General features: G+C 40.1%; 1 protein-coding gene across 2 annotated transcripts in view; it reads right to left on the bottom strand.

The window, feature by feature from the left end:
• The window catches only part of LOC113170295 (glutamate receptor 3-like), a 57,911-nt gene extending 43,471 nt beyond the window's left edge, over positions 1-14,440 (bottom strand). For both annotated transcript variants that reach the window (XM_026372334.1, XM_026372335.1), the window contains exons 1-3: positions 14,277-14,440; positions 13,642-13,800; positions 2,636-2,875 (exon numbers count right to left, since the gene is read on the bottom strand). In XM_026372334.1, the coding sequence (XP_026228119.1) occupies positions 2,636-2,875; positions 13,642-13,800; positions 14,277-14,364 (487 nt within the window). In that variant the 5' untranslated portion in view covers positions 14,365-14,440. The remainder of the gene's footprint in view (positions 1-2,635; positions 2,876-13,641; positions 13,801-14,276) is intronic.
• Positions 14,441-24,253: the final 9,813 nt, after the last annotated feature.

Here is a 24,253-nt window from a genome sequence, read left to right on the forward strand (position 1 = left end):
TATATAATGATTTTTTTTTTTTTTTTTTTTTTTTTTATTATTTATAATAATACATTAATGCTGGACATTTATTTTAAACAGGGTTTTCCTAGGGATAAAAAGTTACAACAGTGGAACAGTGACACAGGTAAATAGTCATTAAGACTAGAAACTGATTCAGATGTGTGTGTTATACAGCAATATCTAATCTAGGTAAATTGTGTGGTGTTGCTGTTACAAGTAAAAAACTTTGCTCTACCCCAAGCTACAAAATAATTAATATAACTGTATGCATTCAAAACATTAAGAGTATTAATACATTAATTACTATATAATAATATAAAACTCAAAGGAAACATTCTCTGTATAATGAATACTTGTACAGATGCAATACTTTAAAGAAACAGCCTGTAATTGTCTTTTTACTAGAAATATGCCCCCAAAAGTATCCACAGTAATGTGGGGAACTGATGTACAAGCCACCTGGTACCCAGACACATGGACCTGCACTGTAATACAAAGAGATTTGCTTCTAGGCTCACACTTCTAACCAATAAGACAATTTCAGCTATTTCTGATGGATTAATATGTTTTGGAGCATTCTCATTCATACTATTGTCATAATGACTTCTACTGAGAGTTCCTGCAACATTTACAGTTTGGCAATACATTGGCACTTTTCTAGTTTCTAGGAGATTCTTCTTGGTTCAAAGCAGCTATTAGAATAACCAAAACAAAACTGTGTATGCAAAAGGTTTTTATAATACACAGAATATGCTTTGTGAGTCACCAAGTGCAGAATTCAGTCTTCACATCACATCCTTTTTTCAGAGATCGACATTTTTTCACTGGCACAAAAATAATTTTAATGTACTGCATGGTTAAGTTTAAGTACATTAGCTAAATATAAAAAAAACCTGGTGTGATCCTACTCTCAGTGGCCAGCTAGTAAATGCCCAGATGTTTCTCAGTTCACAAGGTTTATTCCGCCAGCGGCTATTAGTCGGTTTAACAAGGACATTTCATAGCCAGTACATGGCCAGTATGAATATGTAATGTTTCTCTGCACCAGATAAACATGTCTTTAATGACATGTCTGAGTAGGTGGGAAGTATTTTTACTTTGTTGTCTATGTGGCAACATATTTTGGATGAATAACCTAATCGTTTATTATTCTAATGAGACGTGGGTTGCATGAAACTGTAACAGAATCCTAAAAAGCAGCTGTGTGAAGTAAACTCGGCTCATTATTAAATAACCAGGTCCTAAATAGAGCCCTCTTCCTATAATGAAGATTAAACTGACATTTGGATGAGTGGTGGTTATATTGCTCCAGAGCCTTGATGGGGAGGAGCAGAAATGGACGGGCAGCCAAAATAGGATGGCTAACTAGCCTCTCAGCAAACACAAGCTGTGCGACATGTGGGAATCCATCCTAAACTACAGTGTTTACACTGTGTCACACTGTTGAAACGGGCAGACTATTACAGATGGTGGCCCGTCAGCCACGACACAGCAGGCGAAAGAGGCCAACAAAGTCAAGCAGAGCTCTAAGGGTCACATCAGGAAACACTTCTGAGAAGGTTGATTGTGCCCATGAGAGGCTATAAACTCGTTAATCATTTCTGTCTCAACCACGGCAGCCTACCAATTATCAGCTCCTGCAATCTGCCGCGAAAAAAACATTGGCAGGATCAATGAAAGCGAGCTCCCCTCCCCCAATGTGAGTGCAATAACAACCTCCCTAATGAGGTCAAACATGATGCTCAACATACACACCGCAATTACGGGAGCAGCTCTTCTGGATGTGCTTGTTATAAGGTTTTGAATAAACTTTTACTCTCTACCAGATGTCAGAGAAAGGATTTTGTGCAGATCAACGAAATGACTCTGTGAGACTCAGTTTCACGACTGAACAGCAGATGAGACTCCCACCTGATATGGAGATCTATGAAGTGAGGCGGGGAAGTGAAAAAGGAGTGCACTTGTCCTAGAAATGCTCTATGTCAGTTTAAAAATACTTTGAATGCACAGTTGTGAACAGTTTAGCACATTTAACAGCAGAGACTGCACCCAGAAAACCCGCAGGTCAACTGATCCAGTTTTTATTCTAACTAACCCAAACTGCATCACATTATTATACAGTTTATGTTTGGTGCTACAAACTGTCCATGAAAGGAGCAGGAGACTATGAAATACATGCAGGAAGTGAGATTATGTTTGGCTGTCTTTATATAATCCAATTAGAGCTAAATGATAATCAGAGAGTACAGAGGATTAGAGGCTCAGTAGTCTGGAGTTGTACTACGGCAGCGGATCAGCAGCACCTGTGAATGACTCATTCCTCAAAAGCAAGAAGTTATTGGGAGCCGATGAGAGTACATGTAGTATTCAGCCACATGGTGAAGTAATTTAGCATCATTACTGGTGTAGATTAAAAGGGATCAGACCAATCAGATTGAGGGTTGGGGATGAGGAATTTGAATATTAAAGACTGATCAGATATGTTTTATAATAATGTGTCTGTATGAACCTTTTCCACTGTCTCAATAAATTAGATGTTACACTACTGTGTCTTCTCCTGAATGTTAGTTTGTGCTGTTTGCATGGGTGTGTGAAAGTGGGTTTTGTACTTTTCCCAGAGGGCTACTCTTACCTCGGTCGGTGTCATAAAGGTAGACGAACCTCTCCCACTTGTAATGGTCTAGCAGACTGAGAACAGCTCCTCGCAAACTGGGTCTCATCTGGATGACAAACTGCACGTCAGCGTCAATGGGGAAGCTGGGAGTAATGAAGGAGGTGTGCAGCGCCCCGCAGAAGGAGGTCAGAGTGTTCATGGACTTCCTGTCGTAGAAGCCGAAGATGGCGTAGACTCCTCTGGAGAACTGCGAGCAGACTGGTGACAGACAAAGTGCAAGGTTCAGATTAGGTACAGAGCACAAAGTCGAAACAGAGTCAGTCAGGATCAGCTCTTCATTCAGGCATGGAGTTAGCAAATAAATTGCTTTTCAAAACTAGATTTCAACCTAAATTTCACACCATGCTGGAATTTACGACGAACGAACAATGTATTTGTAAAAACTTGGGATGTAGGGGAATTCATGATGCCATTAATCTTCTGAGGGAAGCAACGACTCTCTGAATAAATGGATGCCATGTGGGATGTCTGCTCCCCATGGCAATGCTCTGCTGCCCAGTGACCTTCACTTCTCCTTGGTCTAAATGCAACTGCTAGGGTAATCAACTAGACATAATGGAGAAATCAGTGCACTGGGCACAACTCTTAATAGACAAATATCCTGAAACACGCATGCAAATGCGCAAACGCTGGGCTGTGCTGCAGTATGAAAGATTTATGTGAAGCCCTATCTGTTACCATCTATGGACGTGAGCACCAGCCATAAACTCTCACTCCTACAAGATGTGGTGCAATTTTATTTTATTTGTACGGAATAATTGGATTTAATCACCAAGCAGGACTGAACCGTGGATATGACCCTTGTGTTAATGTTAATAATAACTGAAGAAAATATTTGGTCGATGCAGCAGAGCTGCACTGATACCTCTGACCCTGTGCTCCACATAGATCACAACATGTCTCACTGAAGCTGCTCGGTATAACTAATCCATGTTTAATTATCCACGTTATTATCTACCTGACAGGATTTAATGTCTTTTTCATGAATTGGTAGGTTGAAATCCAGTTATTCTGTGGAGGATAGTGTTGTACTACAACCAAAAAACGCAACCAGTGAACAAAAAGGTGGATAGAGGCAACAGAAGGCCCAACTTACACCTGAAGTGTTTATTATTACTTTGTCATTACTTCACACATTATATAACTATTAGATCCACTAATTTGATGAAATAAAATCATGCCATAATACGAAAACTTGCGTTCAGTAAAGGCAAGTATTGAGGAACTATTTGTCTGCAAACACGCCAGATCTTTGCGTTAAGTTGGAGTTCAGCACTGTAAGTTTTTCAACAGTAGCTTCAGCTTGACTTTTCCATTAAGACAACCATTCACTCACCCACACATACTTGATAGTTCAGTTCAGTCATCTTTCCCTTGGCCATTTTAATCATTCCATGTTCCCAGCCTTCCACTCCACTCAGTTCACACGTCAGATGTGCTAATGTGGGTTGAACGGCCAGAGTAACATTGGTACAAGAAATATACACAAATATAAAAACGCTGCACCAGCCTCACATGATGCTGTAATCAAGGACACAAATCTTACAAGTGGGAGTGCTGCGACATTTATTATATTGTGGGACAATTTTATGCATTTCCAGGACTCGGTGGGCTTTTAGTAAACATCTAAATAAATCTCCCCTTCATAAACAGAAAAATGTCAGAGATGATCTTTTCTTCAGTTTTGGGTTTAGAGTGCTTCACATTTGCTCTTTTAGCAACAACACTGCATGGATCTTCCTCAATTTCACAAATTTCTGCTGCGGCAGACGACATTCAGCTCATGTTATCCAACGAAAATACAAATACAATACAGCCATCGTTTTTCCTCATTTACATGTACATTTAATCATTTGGCAATTTTATTCTAAATAAAAGCGCCAATCTATTTAGTTAAGGTTAAACAGACAGCCTGCTATCCTACAGGACTAATGAAATTATATATTTGTTCTCATGAAGCTGTAAACACCAGTCAACTCCAGTAAATTCCCCTGATCATGGTCAGCCATGAAGATACGCATCATTTACTTTAATGCAGCTATTTTTTGCACTGCAGACTCTGTGCAGAATACTAACACGCTCTTTATCTGCACCACTAATATCCAAGTGGAAAAACTCGCTTCTCTTCACTCTCTGTCCATTTAATTTTCTCCATCACCTAACAATCACCCACATGTCCATCATTACCTCGATTTCTCTGCTTCTCGTCAGCTCATGCCAAACCTAAGGTACTAGATGCAGCAGCTCAAGTAGCACCAACGCTGTCTCATGTTTTCCAGAAACTTGCAGCTTTGAGGGTCTCTCCTGTAGACAACTGGGGAATTTTTTCTGAGTCTATCATAAGACTCACTGATGTAGGGATGAACCTGTACCGTATGTGCACAGCAGAGCTGAGCGTACAAAGTGAATTCTTAAAGCTCTGTTGCTGAGGGGGGGTAGACAGGGAGCTGCTGTCCTCGTCTGGAAAGAGTACACCTCATGCAGCGAGGAATTCAAACTTTATACATATCCGAAAGCATGAATGAGAAAAATGATAGCAGAGGACTTCCACTGAGATAAGGGGATGAACTTTTTCAGTCAGAGTCGCTGGTGAGAGCCTTGAGATTTGAGGGGATTGGATAATGCATTTGGTCAATGTGAGCACAGCGACTTTTCTTTTTGTAACAATAATAAACAACCTGCTAAAGTGTGTTGCTGCTGCTGCCTGAAGTTATTTTTCTACCACAATGTGAGGACAGCTGCAGCAATACTGGAGGAGAAAAGTACAGTAGGAGTTTGTTTTCCCGAGGGAGAGGAAGGCCATGTTGGTCTCAGCACCTGGGAACACCTGTCCTGTACTGTCCTGTCTCTTGGCCCTGTGTTTAGTAAGAGAAGGCAGAGGACACAAACAGGTTCTCTTCAAAGATGAGCATTTTATAAAGAATAGGGTCAAAGAGAAAATAGGAATATTCAATAAATCCACCAACTATTATTGCACTGTCTTGTTGCACTAACAGAGCAAACACTTAAACAAGTGACTGTTTGTTTGAAGATACATGTAATTCGGCCTTTAGGCTTATTTCTACCACGTCACTGTCATGGCTGAAAAACAGCGATGTGATGTGATCTCATGTTGATCTCTACATCTGAACAGTCAAACATTTGCACAGCGTTGTGCTCACAAGTAAACCCAGCTATATGAGTCCTTTGGTGTGTTTAAGCTGAAGTAGAACCTAACATACTGTGGAGGCAGCACAAGTCTCTATTTAGGGCAACAGGAAAGCAAATCTTTATTTGGGACTTTATTTTTGGCCTGCCTGTTGGTTTTCTACTGTATGTAACACACTAGTGAAAATTCTCAGTCATCCAGGCAAGGTTGTCTGGAAGTTGAGTCATGGCAACTCAAATTTATCCTCCAGGGTGGTTCTCAACACAAGAAAGAAATCCAGTTCCTATGACCCAACTTCCAGACACTATAAATAACAATTTCATTTCAATGTATGCCATATTCGTCACTTAGAGGCTTTACTCAAACTCTGCACAGTGATTTGTAAACCAAGTCTTTAATTAGATGTCCTGCCCATTAAACCCTAATGTCACATGTAGAGTCATCCTACCTCTGCATGATGCATAACAGTAAAAAGAGCCACCATCAAGGTGGTCCTGATTGTGTGTAACGTAAGCCAATTCACTACACTAATGAAGTATTAGTCCTGTGAAATCAACAATATCAATAGACAGTCTGATAATATGATTTTCAGCCAGAGGGGATTAAATGAATTGAATAACTGGAACTCCAAAACTAATGAAGTCTCTCTCTCTCTCTCTCTCTCTTTCCACTTATGTTATAAAGGGGATCATCAGATGGGACAGCATTATGTTGGATGGAAGATGCCAGTAAATCTTGTAAATGTTCAACGTTTCTCCATGGGAACAAGAATAGGCTGTGCAGTTGTCCGAATGTGATTTGCTTTCAACTAATATCATACCCTGTTATTCCAGGCAACATGCACCCTTTGCATTCTGCCAGCAGCTGCTAAATGTGTCACAGGTACAGCATGTACAGAGATGCTGAGGTAATATTACTCTATTACTATTACTGTCTGTATCAGACACCTGAGCAAGGACACATGCACTGCATCCCAGGTATTCAGGTATTTCCAAACAAGGTTGTAGGTGTTATGTAGCCATCAGAGTCACTTCTGTTTGTTTGGAGTCGTGGAGAAATCAAAGACAATCACCAACTTACTGGTTTGACACACTAAAATATGTCAATATACTGTAATCTCCAACCTGACCCACATGTCTGTGGACTGTGAAAAAATATTTACAACCTAAGTATAGTGTATTTTATGTGTTATCCAATCCTTGTGCACAGGCATCATAGAAATGAACACTTTATTTACAAGTTATATCTCAGCAGAATATGTGAAAAAATCGAAATCTCAGTACTGTCAGCAAGGATAAACCAGCCGTGCTTTTGAATAAATATGAGAGGATGTGTGTCAAATAAAAGGCCAAGTCTGAAAAACATGTACAGTATATTTAAAGTCACTTAAGACCTTAAGAAATGAAACTGGTATTGCATAACTGTGTATCTCCCAACTACTGACCAATTTCAAAGCAAAAAACATGAGCTTGGTTGATTGAATTTGTGTCTGTCCGTGTAAACCAATAATACAAACCAACTTGCACATGAAACTAGAGCGTTTTACCTTTTAGGTGATATTCAAAAGATTTGTTCCTTCCTATTTTGACATCTTGCACCTTCAAGTTTTGAAACTGTAAATTATGTTGAAGCACAAACCTGTAAGTATAATTCAGTAATTCAATTTCACTGTCTACTTTTGAAAATGCATCACAGTTGTCAAAATTTCACTGGCACAGTATCGTTTACAGGTCACTGTAGATAATAATTCTGAATATGGACTGACATAGTTATTGGTTGTGAAATGGATTTTGTCCATTGTATTTGTACATTTGCATTTTCATTTCAGTAACAGCAGGTTTACAGCAGTGGTTGGATACAATAAAAGCCTCCCAAACACACACTGCACTGCTCTTAGTTATTGCAATACTGCTGTGTTATACAGTACAAAGTGTGGCTTTAATTGCGTCCACCCCATGTACAACACAGCCTCACTGTGTAAACAGCAGGGTTGTAGGCTTTCAGTCTTGTTTTATAGCAGCCTTAGGTGAGAAATTAAATCCCTGAAGAAAAAAGCATCCATTGGAAAATAGAGCCGGGTGCAGAAGCTCGACTTGTGCACATGCTTAAGAGCAAACAATACTTCAAACTTGTGATGTAAAAACTTGTGAATGTCATACATGTAGTTTTTTACGTTGGTCCCATACACAGCAGCTCATCTGCTCGATATATCATACGTCCAACAGAAAGGTTGATTCTGCTGGTTCAATCCCAACGCAAAGTCACAATAAATGTTTATTTCAAAATGAAAATCTACACTGAAGGCAAAACGACGCAGTGTTAAATGATATGTGTGTTATGACATTTAAGTGTTTCACATTTTTATTCACATTACAGTCTGCATTGTTGTGCAATTCGTCTCAGCTGACCAACCACAGAGAAGGCTGAGGGCAAATAGGGACAAAAGCCTGAGTAGGTGTTTATCCTCAGGCAGCGTAGTTGCATGCTGGCTGGAATTCCCTCTTGTCTACAGATTACAGCTTTGTAAAAGCATGAATTTCCTTCCGGTGGGTTACCCCCTGCAGATTCCCAATATAAGAAAAGTGTGGGGCGACACTGGTTGGATTAGCCCTAATCTGAGAAACACAACTGGATACATCCCACATGCTAAAACAACATGAAGAACACACAAGGCAATCTACAGCTGAGATACACAGACAGGCCCTGTGGCTATTGGAGCCTTGTATGGAAGAATACACTTGAATATTTCACTGCACTGCAATAAAAGCACTGCTAACACTACACCTACATGTTCTTTGCATAGATCGTATAAACATGCAGTGAGATGACAATTACAGAAGAGGACTACAACACAGTTAATTTCAAAAGGCTGCAATGCTGTGATACTGACATAAACACTGGGGCACACACTGACAGACAAATAGAAAATGCATGTTTGTGAGAAAAGTGGAGTTTCTGATCACTTCATGTCACATTCAGACATCTTAAAGCAATATTTACAGCCCTTATTTTAATCATAACATGAGACATACATCTGACTATATGGGAGAAAATAGACAAACCAATGAGTCTGAATTGAAAACATTCAACAACTCCTAATTGCAACTTCTCCAAATTTAGGAAAGCAGTCGCTCAATTACTAAATTATTCACTGCCCTGGTGGCAGTCTGGTTTTATTTTGCATTGCTCTGTGTAGTTCATGGTGTGTTGCCCTTGGATAATCTCAGGTAACATTTAGTGAATAACAGCAGAGCTTTTAGAGGGAGCCGTGCTGAAGGACATTGTGTAAGACTGCAACAAACTGCTGCAGCATCACTGTAGCTTGTCAGTAGTGATCACCGTCTTTAGGTTACAGCGCTGACATGTAAGCACATTCTGATGCACAGGATGAAAGACTAACGGCACATCTCCAGTGGCTTGCCCCCAAATCTATTCAGTGCGTTTTTTTCCAGCATTATGACCAGCCAGGCTGAGTGACTCAGAAAAACAAGAAACAGGATTCTTTCTTTGGATCACAATGATCCCGTTTGGCCACATACATGCAGCTTTTTGCACTTGACAGGCAGGCCTCTGTTGTAATGGACATTTCTTTAGCAACAGTACTCGAAGACTGGTTATGCATTTATCCTCCATGATGACCCATGAGTGTCAGATTGCCCCACACACCACATCCCGAAAGCTCTTACTTATTAAGGGTCAAACCATCTATTCATGTCAGTGAAAATATCAGTTAGAAAACAGCATTTCCTGCAACTGAAATTACTCCGCAGTTAAATAAAATTATTCCAGAGACATTGTAAAATCTCTTATGTATTTGTTATGCTCCATAATAAGAACGCCATGACAAATCCGAGGCTGAGTACTTGTCAAGTTGGGGCAGATCATCCAGGCTGACAGGACTCTGGCTGCAGTAGCAGTAACTCAGATATTTTTATCAGTGCTTTGTGATAAATGGACATGCTTTTGGGGACGTGTCTCTTTCTGTTGAAGGGCTCCCAGCTCGAGATCCATTTAATGCTTTCAAATGCAAACGTCTGACTGTCCCTATACAGTAATTTAATCCAAGCACGCGGAGTAGCTTTAAAACTAAATGTGCACTTTTTACTCTGCCTATCAGTGCTTAGACTTCAGCAGCTCTGATGCTGCTACATAAAACATAAAGATTTCAATAATCATTTATCGTACAGTATGTAGGCACGTTTATTACACTGGCCAGAGTGTGTGAATTAAGATGGAAGCTATCATTCATACTCCTCTCCTTCAGGCTAAACAATCTGACAACCTTTTCTCTTGTGCTCATGCATCATTCATGACTTGTCGGTTTAAATGAGTTCTCAGAGTTATGATGGATCCAAGGTTGTTATGTGTTGTCTTTGTGCTAAGCTAAGCTAATCAACTGGCTGTTGTAGTTTTATATTTAGTGTATTAAGACATGAGAGTTGTATCAGTCTCATCTAAGGAAGCATGCGCATTGTTAAAACTACTCCTCGACTACTTCACACCATTAGGACATGAGCGTAAACAGCCAACTACAAACGATCTAACATTTACAACAAGAAAATATGATCTTTTTTCTTTTTGCATGCACCTAAAAACACATTTAATCATGAAACTGTTAAATATACATATTGGAATTTGCCAGTGTGGGCTACTGCTGTTCTATTCCCTGCCAGCACTGTTTCTGTGCCAATAAGGCATAAATAATAATGGGAGGGTTCTGATCATGCATGCATCATTAGCTCATGCTATGAATATTGTATGCATACTTTTTCACATAATACATTTATACAGAAGCAATGCAAAAACAAAACTACTTTATTAGCACACAGCTTTTTAAAGTATTCTCCACAGTCTTAATAATGCAGTAGAAGAAGAGGAGGAGGAAAATATCTGGCTACATAAACTGGTCTATGCAGCATTAGTGGGACTGTCCATTGCCTACACATTGCCTCTGTCTGAGCACACTGGTTGAGTCATAGCTGAGGGAGGATAGGTAGTTATAATAGACTCTCTACCAAGAAACACACAGTCATGTTGATATTTGATCAAATCAAAGTTCAACTCTAGATAAATTCAGCCCTGAGCTGATTCATTTTAGATAAGAAAAGTGAAATGAGAAAGTTTAACACAACATATTTGCTCTCCAGAACGGTAATGTGTACTTCAACTAAAACCAAGCTTAACTCTATGTTCATTAGATGCCTGATAACAATGTTTACTGATTTGTTTTCTCTATCTGCAATAAGTGTAATCACACGTTCACTTAGTTTAACTCATGTCTCATTGTCCAGCCGGGCTATCAGCTCTGTCTGTGGCTCTTCCTGCCCTGACCTCAGTTTTAATTGATATAACCTTCCTATTTCAGCATTCATGCACACTTGGTCCTGGCCTGAGGCAAGGTGTCACATCGATACATCCCGCAACTTCACTACAGCCACAAATTGGTGAGATACCAACACAGCGGCACCGAGAAGTTCTCTTTGTCAGAATTAATTCAGTTCACTTACAATGCCTGGAAATAGTTTGTTGCAGTACATCATTGGGTGTTTACAGGTTGGTTTGCTTTTCAACTATCGCATCCGCATCAAACTGAACGCTGGGAGAGAATTGATTTTTCCATAGCAGAGAACAAACTGGAGCCACACACATACATTACTGGTGGAGTACAACCTTCTACCTATTGATCTATACTGCCAATAACACAGTCATTTGCCATGAGGGATTTGTAAGTCACTATATACTGACCCAGCTGCAGGACAACAGCATTGTCCTGGTTTATTCCAGTCAGAATTCGTACAACAAATGCAACAAAGGAGCTCTTTAACACAGCCTGGCTTTTACACAGCTGATTATTTTTCATTCATTTGGTTTATTTAATGCTAAAGAGTTTTTAGACAATTCCAAGGTTCACAGGCAAAAAGCAGATTTTAAATCTCATCTTAACACTTGCTAATATTATCAGAATTAATGATGCGAGCTGTAGGGAAGCATAGCAATGACTAACCTGTAATTCCTGCCAAACTAAAAATGTGTCAAATCATAATCATCACATTCATTTGATACATCAACACCTGCCAGGAAAGCACAGCATTATGCAATCCAAACTACTATAATAAGAATTGTGTAGCTTGGTGCATTTTCAAGCAATGTCTTAGTCACAGGCTCGTCTGCATAATGAGCTGCTCGCTGGTTGTTCTCAACTGGAGAGCTTCTATTTTAGCTTGCACCGGCTAATCTTACAGAAATAAATCCTACTGATGGTTTTGTTCATGTCTATAGGGAATATAAAAAACAACGAATTCAGGTTTACTCAATTGTGGCTATGTTAAAAATCTCTTCACATAGTATATGTTGTGAAATTATTTGAATGTGGCCAAAGGGCAGTTCATGAGTTAAGGATGACTAAAGGAAAAACAGCCCATTGACAGTGTCACAAGAAATATTTTTCTGGATGAGTGAGTTTACATAATGACATGCTTTTGGCCTCTTTGGGATGAAAAACAGGCCCATGTAGGAGAGTTTGCATTTTATTCCTGATCTGAACAAGCCAAGCACGTAATATTCATCTCATCCTCAGCAGCAACTGATGAAGTGCCCTTGAGCTAAGCACTGACCCCACTGCTGCTCCTGTGTAATTACCCCGGCAGTGCAAGGCTGTGGTCGAACTGGGCAGCATCAAGGTGTGAGTGCGTGATAGGGTGTAAACCTCCATCGGCCTGCAACATCTCCCCAAGGCTGCTGCTCTCTCCCCGCTACACACACCAACATCCACACCGCCTCAGCACCATTTTTGCATTTTTATTATAGCTGAGCTCTTAATGCATGAGCCCTAAACAATTTTGCTCAATTTTCCTTTTTTAGCCTTTTTTTTTTTCTCAGTTCATTAAGCTACACAGGCACCTCTGTGGCAACTGACAGAGTCAGGAGAGCTGCAGCTGATCCTTTAGCGTGAAGTGTGATGTGCAGTTGGTAGGAAGGAGGATAACAAATTCATTCTCCAGACAGAACTTGGTGCCCTACATGGCAGAGGAGTGACTGGTAGACCAATTATGAAGCCATCTCACACTCCACAGTCCTTCCGATCAAATCCATCATGTTTGCAGAGATGACTAAATGGATTACAGCATGTTACAGTTATTATAGCAGGCTATTTATCCATCAAAGCTGTAGTCGAGAGTTTATGCCACTGTGCTGCTGGTATAATCTATTGTGGCATTTAAAATAATAAACAAAAGGGATTGACCATCACATGGCCTGGTCCTGACCCACATAAATGCACTATATTCAACTAGTGATAACAAGTTACAATTAGGAAGCGTATTTACCCATCACTTATTCAGAATAAGCCTAGATAATTATCAAACTGCACAGGTGAAGATTATTGTGGATTTAGAAAGAGGAGATCACATGCAACAATTTGCATGATAAAACGAACTCACCACAATAAAACTTGCACCCATCACCTAAAGTTTACCTCACAACAAGAACCACGTTCGGTTTCCCCACTTTCCGGCACAGTGATCTAAGTGCTGCTCATCAGCTGCTCTGGTATTACTGAATTACTCTGCTTACAAAATCACTGGGTTTGGTCAATTACTGGCCATCATGCTCCACCATCCATCCAGCTGGTGGATTTCAAATGGCATGACTGAGGAGTTTCTGTGTTGGACATGGCACTTGGCAGCTTTACCATCCATTTTATCCACACCCCAAAGTCAGCTCCTAAACATCTGTGTGTGTGTGTTTGTGTGTGTGTGTGTGTGTGTGTTTCCTTTTTTGTTTGCACACTCATCCAGCACGCACAGCAGCTACTCACAGGCATGTGTGACAGAGAAACTGTTGGAGGACTCCAGGTTGTCAACGTTGTAATTGAGGTGGAAGGGTTTCTCCGTCACATTCTGATTGGTGTTATACAGCTGGACAGCAAACCTGAAGGCGCTGTGCTCCTGCACTGTAGAGCGCATGAACAATCCACCTACAGGGAGGGGAGGGAAAAAGTCACATATAAGAGCTCTGATGAGATCACTGCCAACATACACGAAGAATGCACTTTTCATTCCCTTCATGAGGACAGTGTCTACTCCCACAGCAAGCAGAGCGGTGGATTTCTTATTTTTAAGGATGAATGCGTTGATAAAAAAAAAAAAAAAAAAAAGAAAGCAAAATGGAGATGCGTTTGCGTTACCGCTCTGTAACTAGTTTGGATCATTTGGATTGTCACCAAACCGCCCATAAAGACGCACAGCATCCTACAACAACCCCCCCAGCTGCATGAGAAGTGAACTTGGCAATGAATTATGCAGATAACATAATCGGTGCCACTTGCACAGACGTGTCCTATTTAGAGATGCGAACAAAGAAATGTATATTTGACGTGTGTGTGTGTGTGTGTGTGTGTGTGTGTGTGTGTGTGTGTGTGTGTGTGTGTTTGGCGCATCCCATTCAACTTACCTATGTTGATTTGATTTGGAAAACCTGCCTGCGAGTCCAACACAAGACGCAAAAAAACGAGGAGCGTCGCTGTTACGCGAAGCCACATTTTTCTTTTTCGGAAAGTGAAATCAACTCCTGGTCTGGATGTGCCGGAGGGGAAGCAGAGAAAACCATGAACACGGGTTCGTACGCAAAGAAAGAAATCCACAAGATGCTCTGCGCTGCTCTCTTTCTCTCTCTCTCTCACACACACACACACACACACACACTCACTGTGTGCACCCACGTTGAGCGTGTGCCAGCGCAACTGCAGTGCCAGCCTCACTGCTGCTGCTGATGCTGATGCTGCTGCTCCTGGAAACCTAAAGCCAGTGTTTTATCACTAAGATGGTCGTGGTGGAGGAGAGGCGAAGCGGTTCTCCTTACTGTGAATTAGGCCCATTGAAATGGACCACAGAGAGAGGCAGGGAGAGAGGAGAGGAGGGAGCCAGAGAGGGAGGGAGGGAGAGAGAGAGAGAGAGATGAGTGAGGGGAGGGGGGGCGTTTATCAAACTTGGTCTGACGTTGAATTATAATAAGAGCAGCCTCCCGTCTTCCTCCTCACGTCAATGCAGAGTTGGTATGTGAGGCGGTGCAGCCCGAGCTGGCTTTGGTGTGTGTGTGTGTGTGTGTGTGTGTGTGTGTGTGTGTGTGTGTGAAGCTGCACAGACCAGCATCTTGCCAGCATGGACCAACAGTAACTGTTGACTTCTGTGGGCGTGCATGTGTAAATCTATTTGTCCATTTCTCAGACACTTTTCATCCTTCATCTCCCTCCCTGTTGCTGTGTTCAGATGTGCAGCAGCACTCCTGCAGCAGTGGTCCTTCACACTGGCAACATAATCTTAGGTGGTGTTAGTGTGAAGAGACTGTAGACATGCACAGATGTATCACAAGGTGTCAAGTGGCCTAACTTATGTTATATTTTACAATCCTAATTGACTTTTGACATTTGAATTCACATTAGTTTTTATTGGCTACCTAAATAGTGGAAGCAATGAGTCAGAGACCTACCTAATATAACCTAATATAAGGCCACCAGGTGTGCAGGGTTGCGTTTGAGTTCAGTGGTAAAAGGCTAAATAAAAAACACTAATATCAATGGTACAAAACATCTTTGTATTTCATGAATTCATTATTTAAAAGCTTCACTTTCTTACTAACACTGCATCTTCATACACCCTGAGGTGACATGATTGTGTCGTCACAGGGCTCTGGCTTACAAAACACAATAAGATGCCGGGAGTTATCATCAGATTCAGCTGCCAAAGTAAGTGGTTGTCTGTAAAACTGGCTCTGTCACAGACAGAAGAGACAGATCTTGACTTGACTCCGCTTGTCTGTGGTTTAACATGTGCCATCCAATTATTACACAATCACCCTGACAAGGAAATTTGGCTCTTCCTGGCAATCAGACTCTCATCACAGGAATCATGAAACGACAACAAGTGCACCAGCGGCGCAGCATGCCGTCATGTCTATCACCTCAAAAGTTGATTGCTAGATAACATGTGGCCCTAAAACTTTATGGCGTGAGCAAAACCTGCAGCTAATCTCTAACACGTTCTAATAATCAAACAGCAGATACAGTTCTGTCAAAGCAGCTGGGTTTGGTTTGACATCCACTACGCTAACTTGATGTTATTACTTTTTATTTTACTGCTTTGCATTTACAGCACCTCAGCTCTACTCACTGTTATCTGAATCAATAGACTGTAATGTCTGCAGCCTGAGCTAAATGCAGATCAAAGCATATAACAGTACATTGAGAGTTATGTTTGAACAGGCATGTGTGTGTATACAGTACTATATACACTATGTGTACGCATGCACACACACATAAATGACTGAATGAGTACAGTTTTCTAGACTGCTGCAAAACCAGCCGAGTACAACAGGCTACAGCTGCTGTGCTTATTGATCTGGATGTGATTTAATAATTGAATGCTTGGCATACAACTCTAATCGTTCATGAGACACAGTAAGTGGAACAGTTGCACTATAATTAAGTTCTGTTTCATGAATGAAGATACTATGATGAATGATGTGACCTTTCCACAGACGCGCAGGACACCACTGTTAGTATGTTTGCGTAGTTATGACTTCCCAGCCGTCTGAAACGTGATCCAATTAGTTTCAGTCCATAAAATTCACATGCCAGATGTGTTTATATACGAACAACAGGCACATATAAAGCTACAGCACAAACACACCCTGCATTTCACTAAATTCTGAACTAGGCACAGGTTTGCACGTAAATAATTGGTGTGTAACACAAGGCTGAATCTGTTTTACATTGTGTTAAAAAGTCATCAACAGGATTATTAATGTTTTCTCCAAGCTCTCCTGTTGCCTTAAGGAAACAAAAACAACACCTACTTGTTTAATCATGTGCCCCAATATAACCCTTAATATCTTAATGAAGAAAACGTGTTGCCTATTACCTTTATTAGAAAGCAAAGCAGAAAAAATAGGCACAAAAAAGAAAAACTCTACCAGTCAAGTCAAAGCCCATAGAGCAGAACATCTGTGGAGAGGCCTCTGATTATGGCTTCTCATCCAACTGGCTGGAGATTGAGAGGTTCTGCCAGGAAGAATTGGATAAACCACTCAAATCCAGGTGTGCAAAGCTTGTACATTCATGCCAGTGTGACTTAGCAGGTGCAACAACCAGATTCTTTGGTTTCACAGAGGATTAGGATTTCCCTCAGTGGCGCACACTCAGGAAAATATCTGACAACATTTCAATAAATGAAGTGGAGAAGTGTTTAGGAGAGATTTCAGGTTATCATTGCTCTGCCACTGCAGCCACCTTGGGCATGCTTCCCACTTTCTTGAGTAGCAAATGAGATCTGCTCGGGGAGTCTCTCATTCTCTGTCTGACACGCAGCCTTTTTAGCGAGACTCAATTGAGTGCAAATGTCACCAGACCTTCCCATAACTTCCTAAGGAGTTTAAGGGAAAATGGCATTTATGAAGTGTCGACCATATGGTGCAATTAGTGGCATGATGAAGCTCTGGCACTGTTCCAAAAGGCTAACGTGGGCAATATGATGACAACAATAAACCCCCTGCAAGTTAGTGAAAAAACTGTGCAGACAAACTGTATTGTTTTAGTGGCTGATGATTTGTGTTAAAATAGAAATAATTAGCAAACACTTTACCAACCACAGAAATCACAGACCGTACTGTACATGCTCAGTCACTTGTCAATACCAATCTATCAACATCTGTGAACTTAACCTTGTTTTATATATAGCAATTGCTTGTAATAACCCACAGAATTATGCACACAAGTTGTAAGCCTGAGGGAGCGGACTGGCCTAAATACAGGCAGATCCAGTGTTACACGTAGCCCTGTTAACAGAGAGCACACAGTTACAGTCAGACTCATCAGCCATCCACAGTAATTAAGTTGTGAGAAAGGTCACTCAGTTGTTATTGTTCTCTAAAATTCAGTGCGAACAAACAGACAACAGAGGCTAACATAAGAATAAAATACAAATTAGTCAATCAAAATGAGTTGTCTAATTCAGCAGATACAGTTTTAGTTTACACAGAACCTCTAAAGCACCTACTGGGTATTTTTTTACTCCAGGTTATTAATTAACACAACGCATATTTTTAGATGTGTCTTTTCACTTGTTTACTTAATCAAAATCTCTGTTTTTAGCGTCATTACTCAGAGCTGCAACCTGTGAAATTGGATGTGAAGCCGCATTTCGCATTTCCGCTGACATTAGGGCCGACGCCTGCTGGGAAAATTGAAAAGTGCACAGCAGTGCCTTAATGCATGCGCAGCCTCATTTTCCTTGCAGCTAACGTAAATGAGGTTTGCCAGCGGATAATTAATGATGACAAATCCAGCTTGTAAACAGTGTCTTCAAGTTCAAATACTGCACAATGTATCTACTGCTATTATTTACTCTGGGTCAGGGATGAAGGGGTAGCAAATAAAAAGCATCATAATGTGTTGCACTCCCTGATGCTCAGCCAATCACAACGGAGTAAAAGAAATGCCCCCAAAAATTCTTAAGATGAAACGATGGTACTGTGCTTTGTGTTATAGTGTCCAGGTCAGGGCTGCAATAAGTGGTCTACAGCTACCCGGAAAGGTCAGGAGATAAAAAGGGCTCGCTGCGTACTATAAAACTCCATGATAAAACCTTTTGTTTCATTCTCCCGAGGCCTCTTATAAAATGGCTGTATTTATTGCTCAATATAGAGGAGAGTTTCAGCTCCAGAAAGTGTTCTGAGCAGCTCCATATGCCACATCTTACAGAACAGACTGTCACTTTACTGCTCTTCATTATTAGAAGCTGTCTGTTTGGTTGTGACAGTTCAAATCTTATTTAATGCAATGCGGTCACCGCTGCAGGTTTTTCTTTTTTTCTTTTTCATCATTAGAGGCAGTTCTGATGCTGTGACACTGAGGTTTATTTGTCAGACCAAAAGAGATGTGTTTAGGAACAGAAATGATCAGAGGAAAAAGCACTCGGGTACGGCAAGCAGACAAACCTGACACAGTGCTAGTGTCAAGTTTACCGAGTCAGTGAGTTCATCACCATGAGACTTTGTTTCAGTGGTGAACACAGAGGCTGCTGTGTTTCACTGTGGGCGGAGGGACGACATACTTCTCTGGAGCAGCTGGGATGCACAGTGCAGATGTGTTCCACCATGACACTAGTTTTATGTGACAGCTCTAAGTAATTCCACCTTACATCATACAGCAGAGGGTGTTTAACAGGTCGTCATGGAAAACAAATAGATATTGTAATTGTATTGTCTGACCAGTTTATTTTTTCCTTTGTTATACAAAGTTATAGTTCTACAAAGTAACAGAAACAACAAGTCATGGACAACATGTTACACACACCACAACACAACACTTGATGATTGTGAATAACTAAAAATCAAAAAGCAGTTTTGAAGCTGGTTGCCTAGCTGATGTTCACAACCTGCAGGTACAATATAAAAGAGATATGAAAATGCTGATTACATATTTAAAAATACATTATCATGTGTGCTAATAGAAACAAAACACGCAAATAGTAGAGAACGACTAACCTTATAGTGACACTCACGTCAAGTGAGGACAACTTGACGTTAAAATAACTTCACATTGCCACCTTGCAAATTCACTGCACAGATAATTAAGCAAGCTGCATGAAGTACTTTAACTGCCCAATGATAATAAGCTGAGTTAAACACAGTATGATCATGATCAAATGTCATCCTAAAGTCTTTACATTCATTTTGCTTTGCTGTAAAGGTGTTACAGCTTAAATTCTGCATGAATATAATATAATGTACATTCAGGAAAATACAGATTGGCGCTTTGCCACAGAAGGAGTTAGAGAATTAAAAATATTTAAATCAATCTGAAGCGTGGTGAGAGACGGCATTAAGAGGCTTAATAAAGACAAATGTGAATCTCTGCAGGGAGACCTGGCTTTGAGCCTACCAACAGAATGACAAACAAACTAAAGGTAATTCAAGGATGACTGTGCCATGAGAGGAGAAAGTACATGACAATAACCTAAACAGGATGTGACAAAGGCATGAGTAAGAATGAGAAAATCCTTGAATAATGCAGCTAAAGCCTTGATATGACTTTCACTGAAAAAAAAAAAATAGGATGGCTTAAGAGATGCTGCAACTGATCGCAGCCACTCCCCCATTCATCCTCAATAAGCTTCAGCAAATCTGCTACAAAGAATGTGGAGAATCCCAAAAACACTGAGCTGCTACACACTCGAAGCTGCAGCAACACCTCAAACTGCACACAGTACAGTATATGGTGGTCAGGATTGATTAGAGCAATACAACACTGGAATGATGCTGATGCTCTTTATGTTCGGTAGGGATACTGTAAGTGGGGCTGGAACTAATGATTATTTTCATTACCCATCTGCTCTGTTTATCTTCCACCACATCCAGCATGTCTTATTACGTAATTACAAGCACAAGCATTAGGATCTGTTGAAAGGAAGACATTTTTATCTAGTAATGGATCTCTGCTTTGTAACCATGACCTGATGAAAAAGTGATGATACATGTTAAAAAGAGTGTGTGGAGAAAAGTCCACTTGTCCGTTACTATGTTGAGTGTGTAATTAAACTGTCTAATTCTAATCCCCAAACAAAGTGTGTTTGGAAGAAAGAGCAGCAACTCAATCAGAAGGATATTTTGTAAAAACAGATTTCTCAGAAATGGAGAAAATTATAAAATGAGCCTAAAAGTCTGGTAATTAGAACGCCTTATTTAAGCAGCATGTTGGTAACCAGAGGGAACTAAGGTGCAGCAGCACAGATGAATATTAATGGAAATTTGATTAAACATTCCCACATCTTTAACTGAATATCCCACAGGCAAAGTGCTTACAGAACAAAACAAATTAGCCTGGTAATTTTAATTATCGATGTTCTGTTTTCTCAAACATTCCTTGTCTCCTTTTCTGCCCGACGAGATGTCAACAACAGATGTTCTTAAGGACAGAACCAGCATTAGACTTTCTGTTGCTTCTGTTGTCTTTGGCTCGACTTTCAATTTATGTTCTCCATATTTCACCGTTACCTGGTAAACTGTGAAGTCGATTTACTCCACACATATGTTTCTCTCCACTTGATGAGTGTTTTTTCCCTATTCCTCTTATGCAAGTCCTGCTGTTTAGAGAGAACAAGGGGACCTACACAATCTTAAACCAGTAGTTTTGATGTTGTTGGTTATTGGTTCATGCAGAAGTAATTAGAAATCATCTTGAATTCTGATGGCGAAAAGTTAAATTGAAAACTAGAACTGAATAAATATTTCTACTTAGGTATTCACACCATTTAGCTTTTTAATACCTATTCAGGATGTTTTCCTTCACCTGATTTTTTTTTTAAGAGTTGGCAAATCACATGCAGGCATTGAGCTTTTGGTGAGGCAGCCACACTTTATTTGACACATAGGTTGAGTATCTTTTACTTTGTTCATTCATTCATGCATCAAGTAAACAACGCCGACATCTCGCTGCTTCATTCCAAATTACACTGATCATCCCAAAGGGGGACTGAAATTACAGCACCAAACAAGATGACTGATTGGCACAGGTGGAGACTTCCCTGTGGAAGGATAATGTTTACTGATGTGGTTTCAGAAAGAAACCATATGTTCATATTGCTTTACTGCAATTGCTGTATAAAGGTCAAGCTGTTTTTTTATTGATCTGAAAAGTAGAAACGATGCTGCTTTATTTGACCAAAATGTTTCTTAGCTGAAGATACAGACTGACGCATACAGTGATTGTTTTAAGAGAATTCAGCTATGATTTCCTAGTTATGGTGTTTCTTCTGTGATTATTCTCAATAGTTGATACTACTCTGTCAGAACACGGAGTACAGAAGTATTTTTATCATCTATTTCTGACGGTGTTCACAGGTCAGTACAGTATAGCACTTACAGAAAGAATTCTCACTTCCAAAATTAAGCGAAAAGCTTCACTGTAGTTTGAAGATGATAAAGTTCAGTTCCCTGCACCCCCCACCCCCGAACAATGCCCCACATTGCCTCCATCTATAAATAGGGCTACTTGGCAGCCTTTCCTCACACCGCTCCTCCATGGCTGCTGTTCCACCCTGTAGCATGGCCTGACACAGCAGATGCACAACCATCCACCAGGCTCTGATGCAGCATGCAGCACTGGTGATCGACACCCCTGACTTACAGGATTACATCAACTACGGACACAGCTCCAAGTCTGCTCTGACATCCAGCCCGTCAGACACATGAGGCCAAGGGACTGATTAGACATGTTTGTTTGATAATGTTTACTATCTAAATCCAAAATGTCACTGTTATCCACCAATCTAACCCAGAAACAAGTGTACAGATATTGAGGCTCCTGAGTACACATATTTATATTTAATAAATACTAGAAAATAAATAAGATTAATGTTGTGTTCTAAATAACATCTACAACATGTCCTCAAGGGAACATAGAGTGGTACAAACTGACCAGTTCTAGGGACATTTGGCCAAGTGTGACAGAATGTACCACAGGCACAGGGTTATGTTTTCATAACACTTCAAACGTTTGAGTTTTGACTCATATGTGACTTTAGCGATGGCCAGCTAGAACTCTAAAAAAACATAGTTAGCTGAATGAGCAACAAGCTGCCTCCACTGTGAAGCCTGTATTTTTGTCGTGTATATTACATTGTCTGCCCATCGGGACCTGGTCATCTGGTCCATGGAGAAACATCGGGCCTTTGGCAGATGTTTTGCTCTGGACAATACACTACTCTTTTTCTAGTCCTAAACTATGTGTAAGACTCACTTTCTGTGTGTTGCATCATAAAATATGTGATACAAAAAGGATAGTATTAATTTCTTGCAAGTAAATCAATATCACTGTGTGATAACATTTGTTCCATCCAACAGTGCAAAGAACCTGCAGGTTTGGGCATTTTGATCATCCCAGAAAAGAAAGTAGCGCCTTGATGCAGACACTTGATGACAGGCAGGGCAGATGACAGCAGATGTTGTGATTTGACACACTGAACTCTGACAGCACAGCATCAGCCTCTGCACAACAGGAAGGAGGGTCCATACAGATGCACACACCAGTACAACACAACCTATTAATACAAAAATAAATAAATACACAGCCGTTTTATTCATCACTTAGCAACAGTGTTGTCTGGCATCTCCACACTTCTATACTTTTGCATAATTCTGAAAGTTTTCCTGTTTGGACAGGTCCTGCTCCCTCTTTTGTGGAGAAACACAACATAATGCTAAACAGTTCTGGACAGGTTTCCTAGGATTCAAGTCAAGTACAGATACATGAGGAGATTCCCTTTCACTGCAAGTCCATTGTCAAATTTAACAGCTGCAGGTAAGAGACACCTACATAGTCTAGAGCAATCATATTGTTTTTCCCCATAATGTTTAAATAAAGAAAGCGCCCTTCACAAAGTCAGGCCCAGATGAATGTTGGGAAAACCTGAATGTGCTGCTTTTACCTATGACAATATCACCCTCTGCTGGTTTTGAACTGCACGAGGACACAAGATTAGCTTGAATTACTAATGTTATCTTACTGTGTTATGTCATTTAAAATACAGTAGCCAAATTATTACGGTGAAAGACACATCAGGCACATAACATTTAGTGGAATACTCCTTTGAAAATATGTCATGAAGAGTTTAGACTGTATATAGTTCCTGCAGAGTCAGTGATGATGATTGTTTTTTGTGTCAGAGAGTTATTAGTAATAATAATAATAAAGGAAATTATGTACTTGAGTCTTATTTGCACACATTTTGCAAACTTGAAAGCTCCAGATATACACAAGAGTACATTACTGAAATCCAATAATGTGCTTTTAAAAGTTTTAATTTGATGCATTTATTCTGTGCTTACCACGATGAATCACCTCTCAGGCAATGAGCGTGTCCCTGCAAAATATTTTTATAGCTGGTAGAAAACAGAATAAAAACATCAAGACTTTATTAATATTTTCATTCGGTCTCCCTTGGTTCTCCATGAGATGTTTTCACCCAGAGGCTCAAAATTTCGAGCTACTGCAAAATTTATTAGCTCTCATGACAACATGACAAATGGCACAATTTTCTGGTTCATCATGATGTTTATCACCATCCATCCAATGACTGCAAAGTCATTTTAAAACTGACCTCTCTAAGAGATACGACGAATAGAAAATATAGATTTTTCTACTCAATATGAAATCATATAATTATTTTTCTCAATTGATCACGTGTTAGAAAAAAAGAGAAGCAGGGCAGATGCACCAAACAGATTTACAGCTGATTAACAAACTTAACTCTTGAGAAACTCTTGTATGTTGTTTTAGAAAAAATCTTTACATTTAATTTATTTAAAAACTCCTTTTCCTGTGGGATTTGATAGGAAAAACAAGTTCACATCAAGAATATTTTAAAAGACTTTAT

Source organism: Anabas testudineus, chromosome 14 (assembly GCF_900324465.2).
Source record: "Anabas testudineus chromosome 14, fAnaTes1.2, whole genome shotgun sequence".
Lineage (NCBI taxonomy): Eukaryota > Metazoa > Chordata > Actinopteri > Anabantiformes > Anabantidae > Anabas > Anabas testudineus.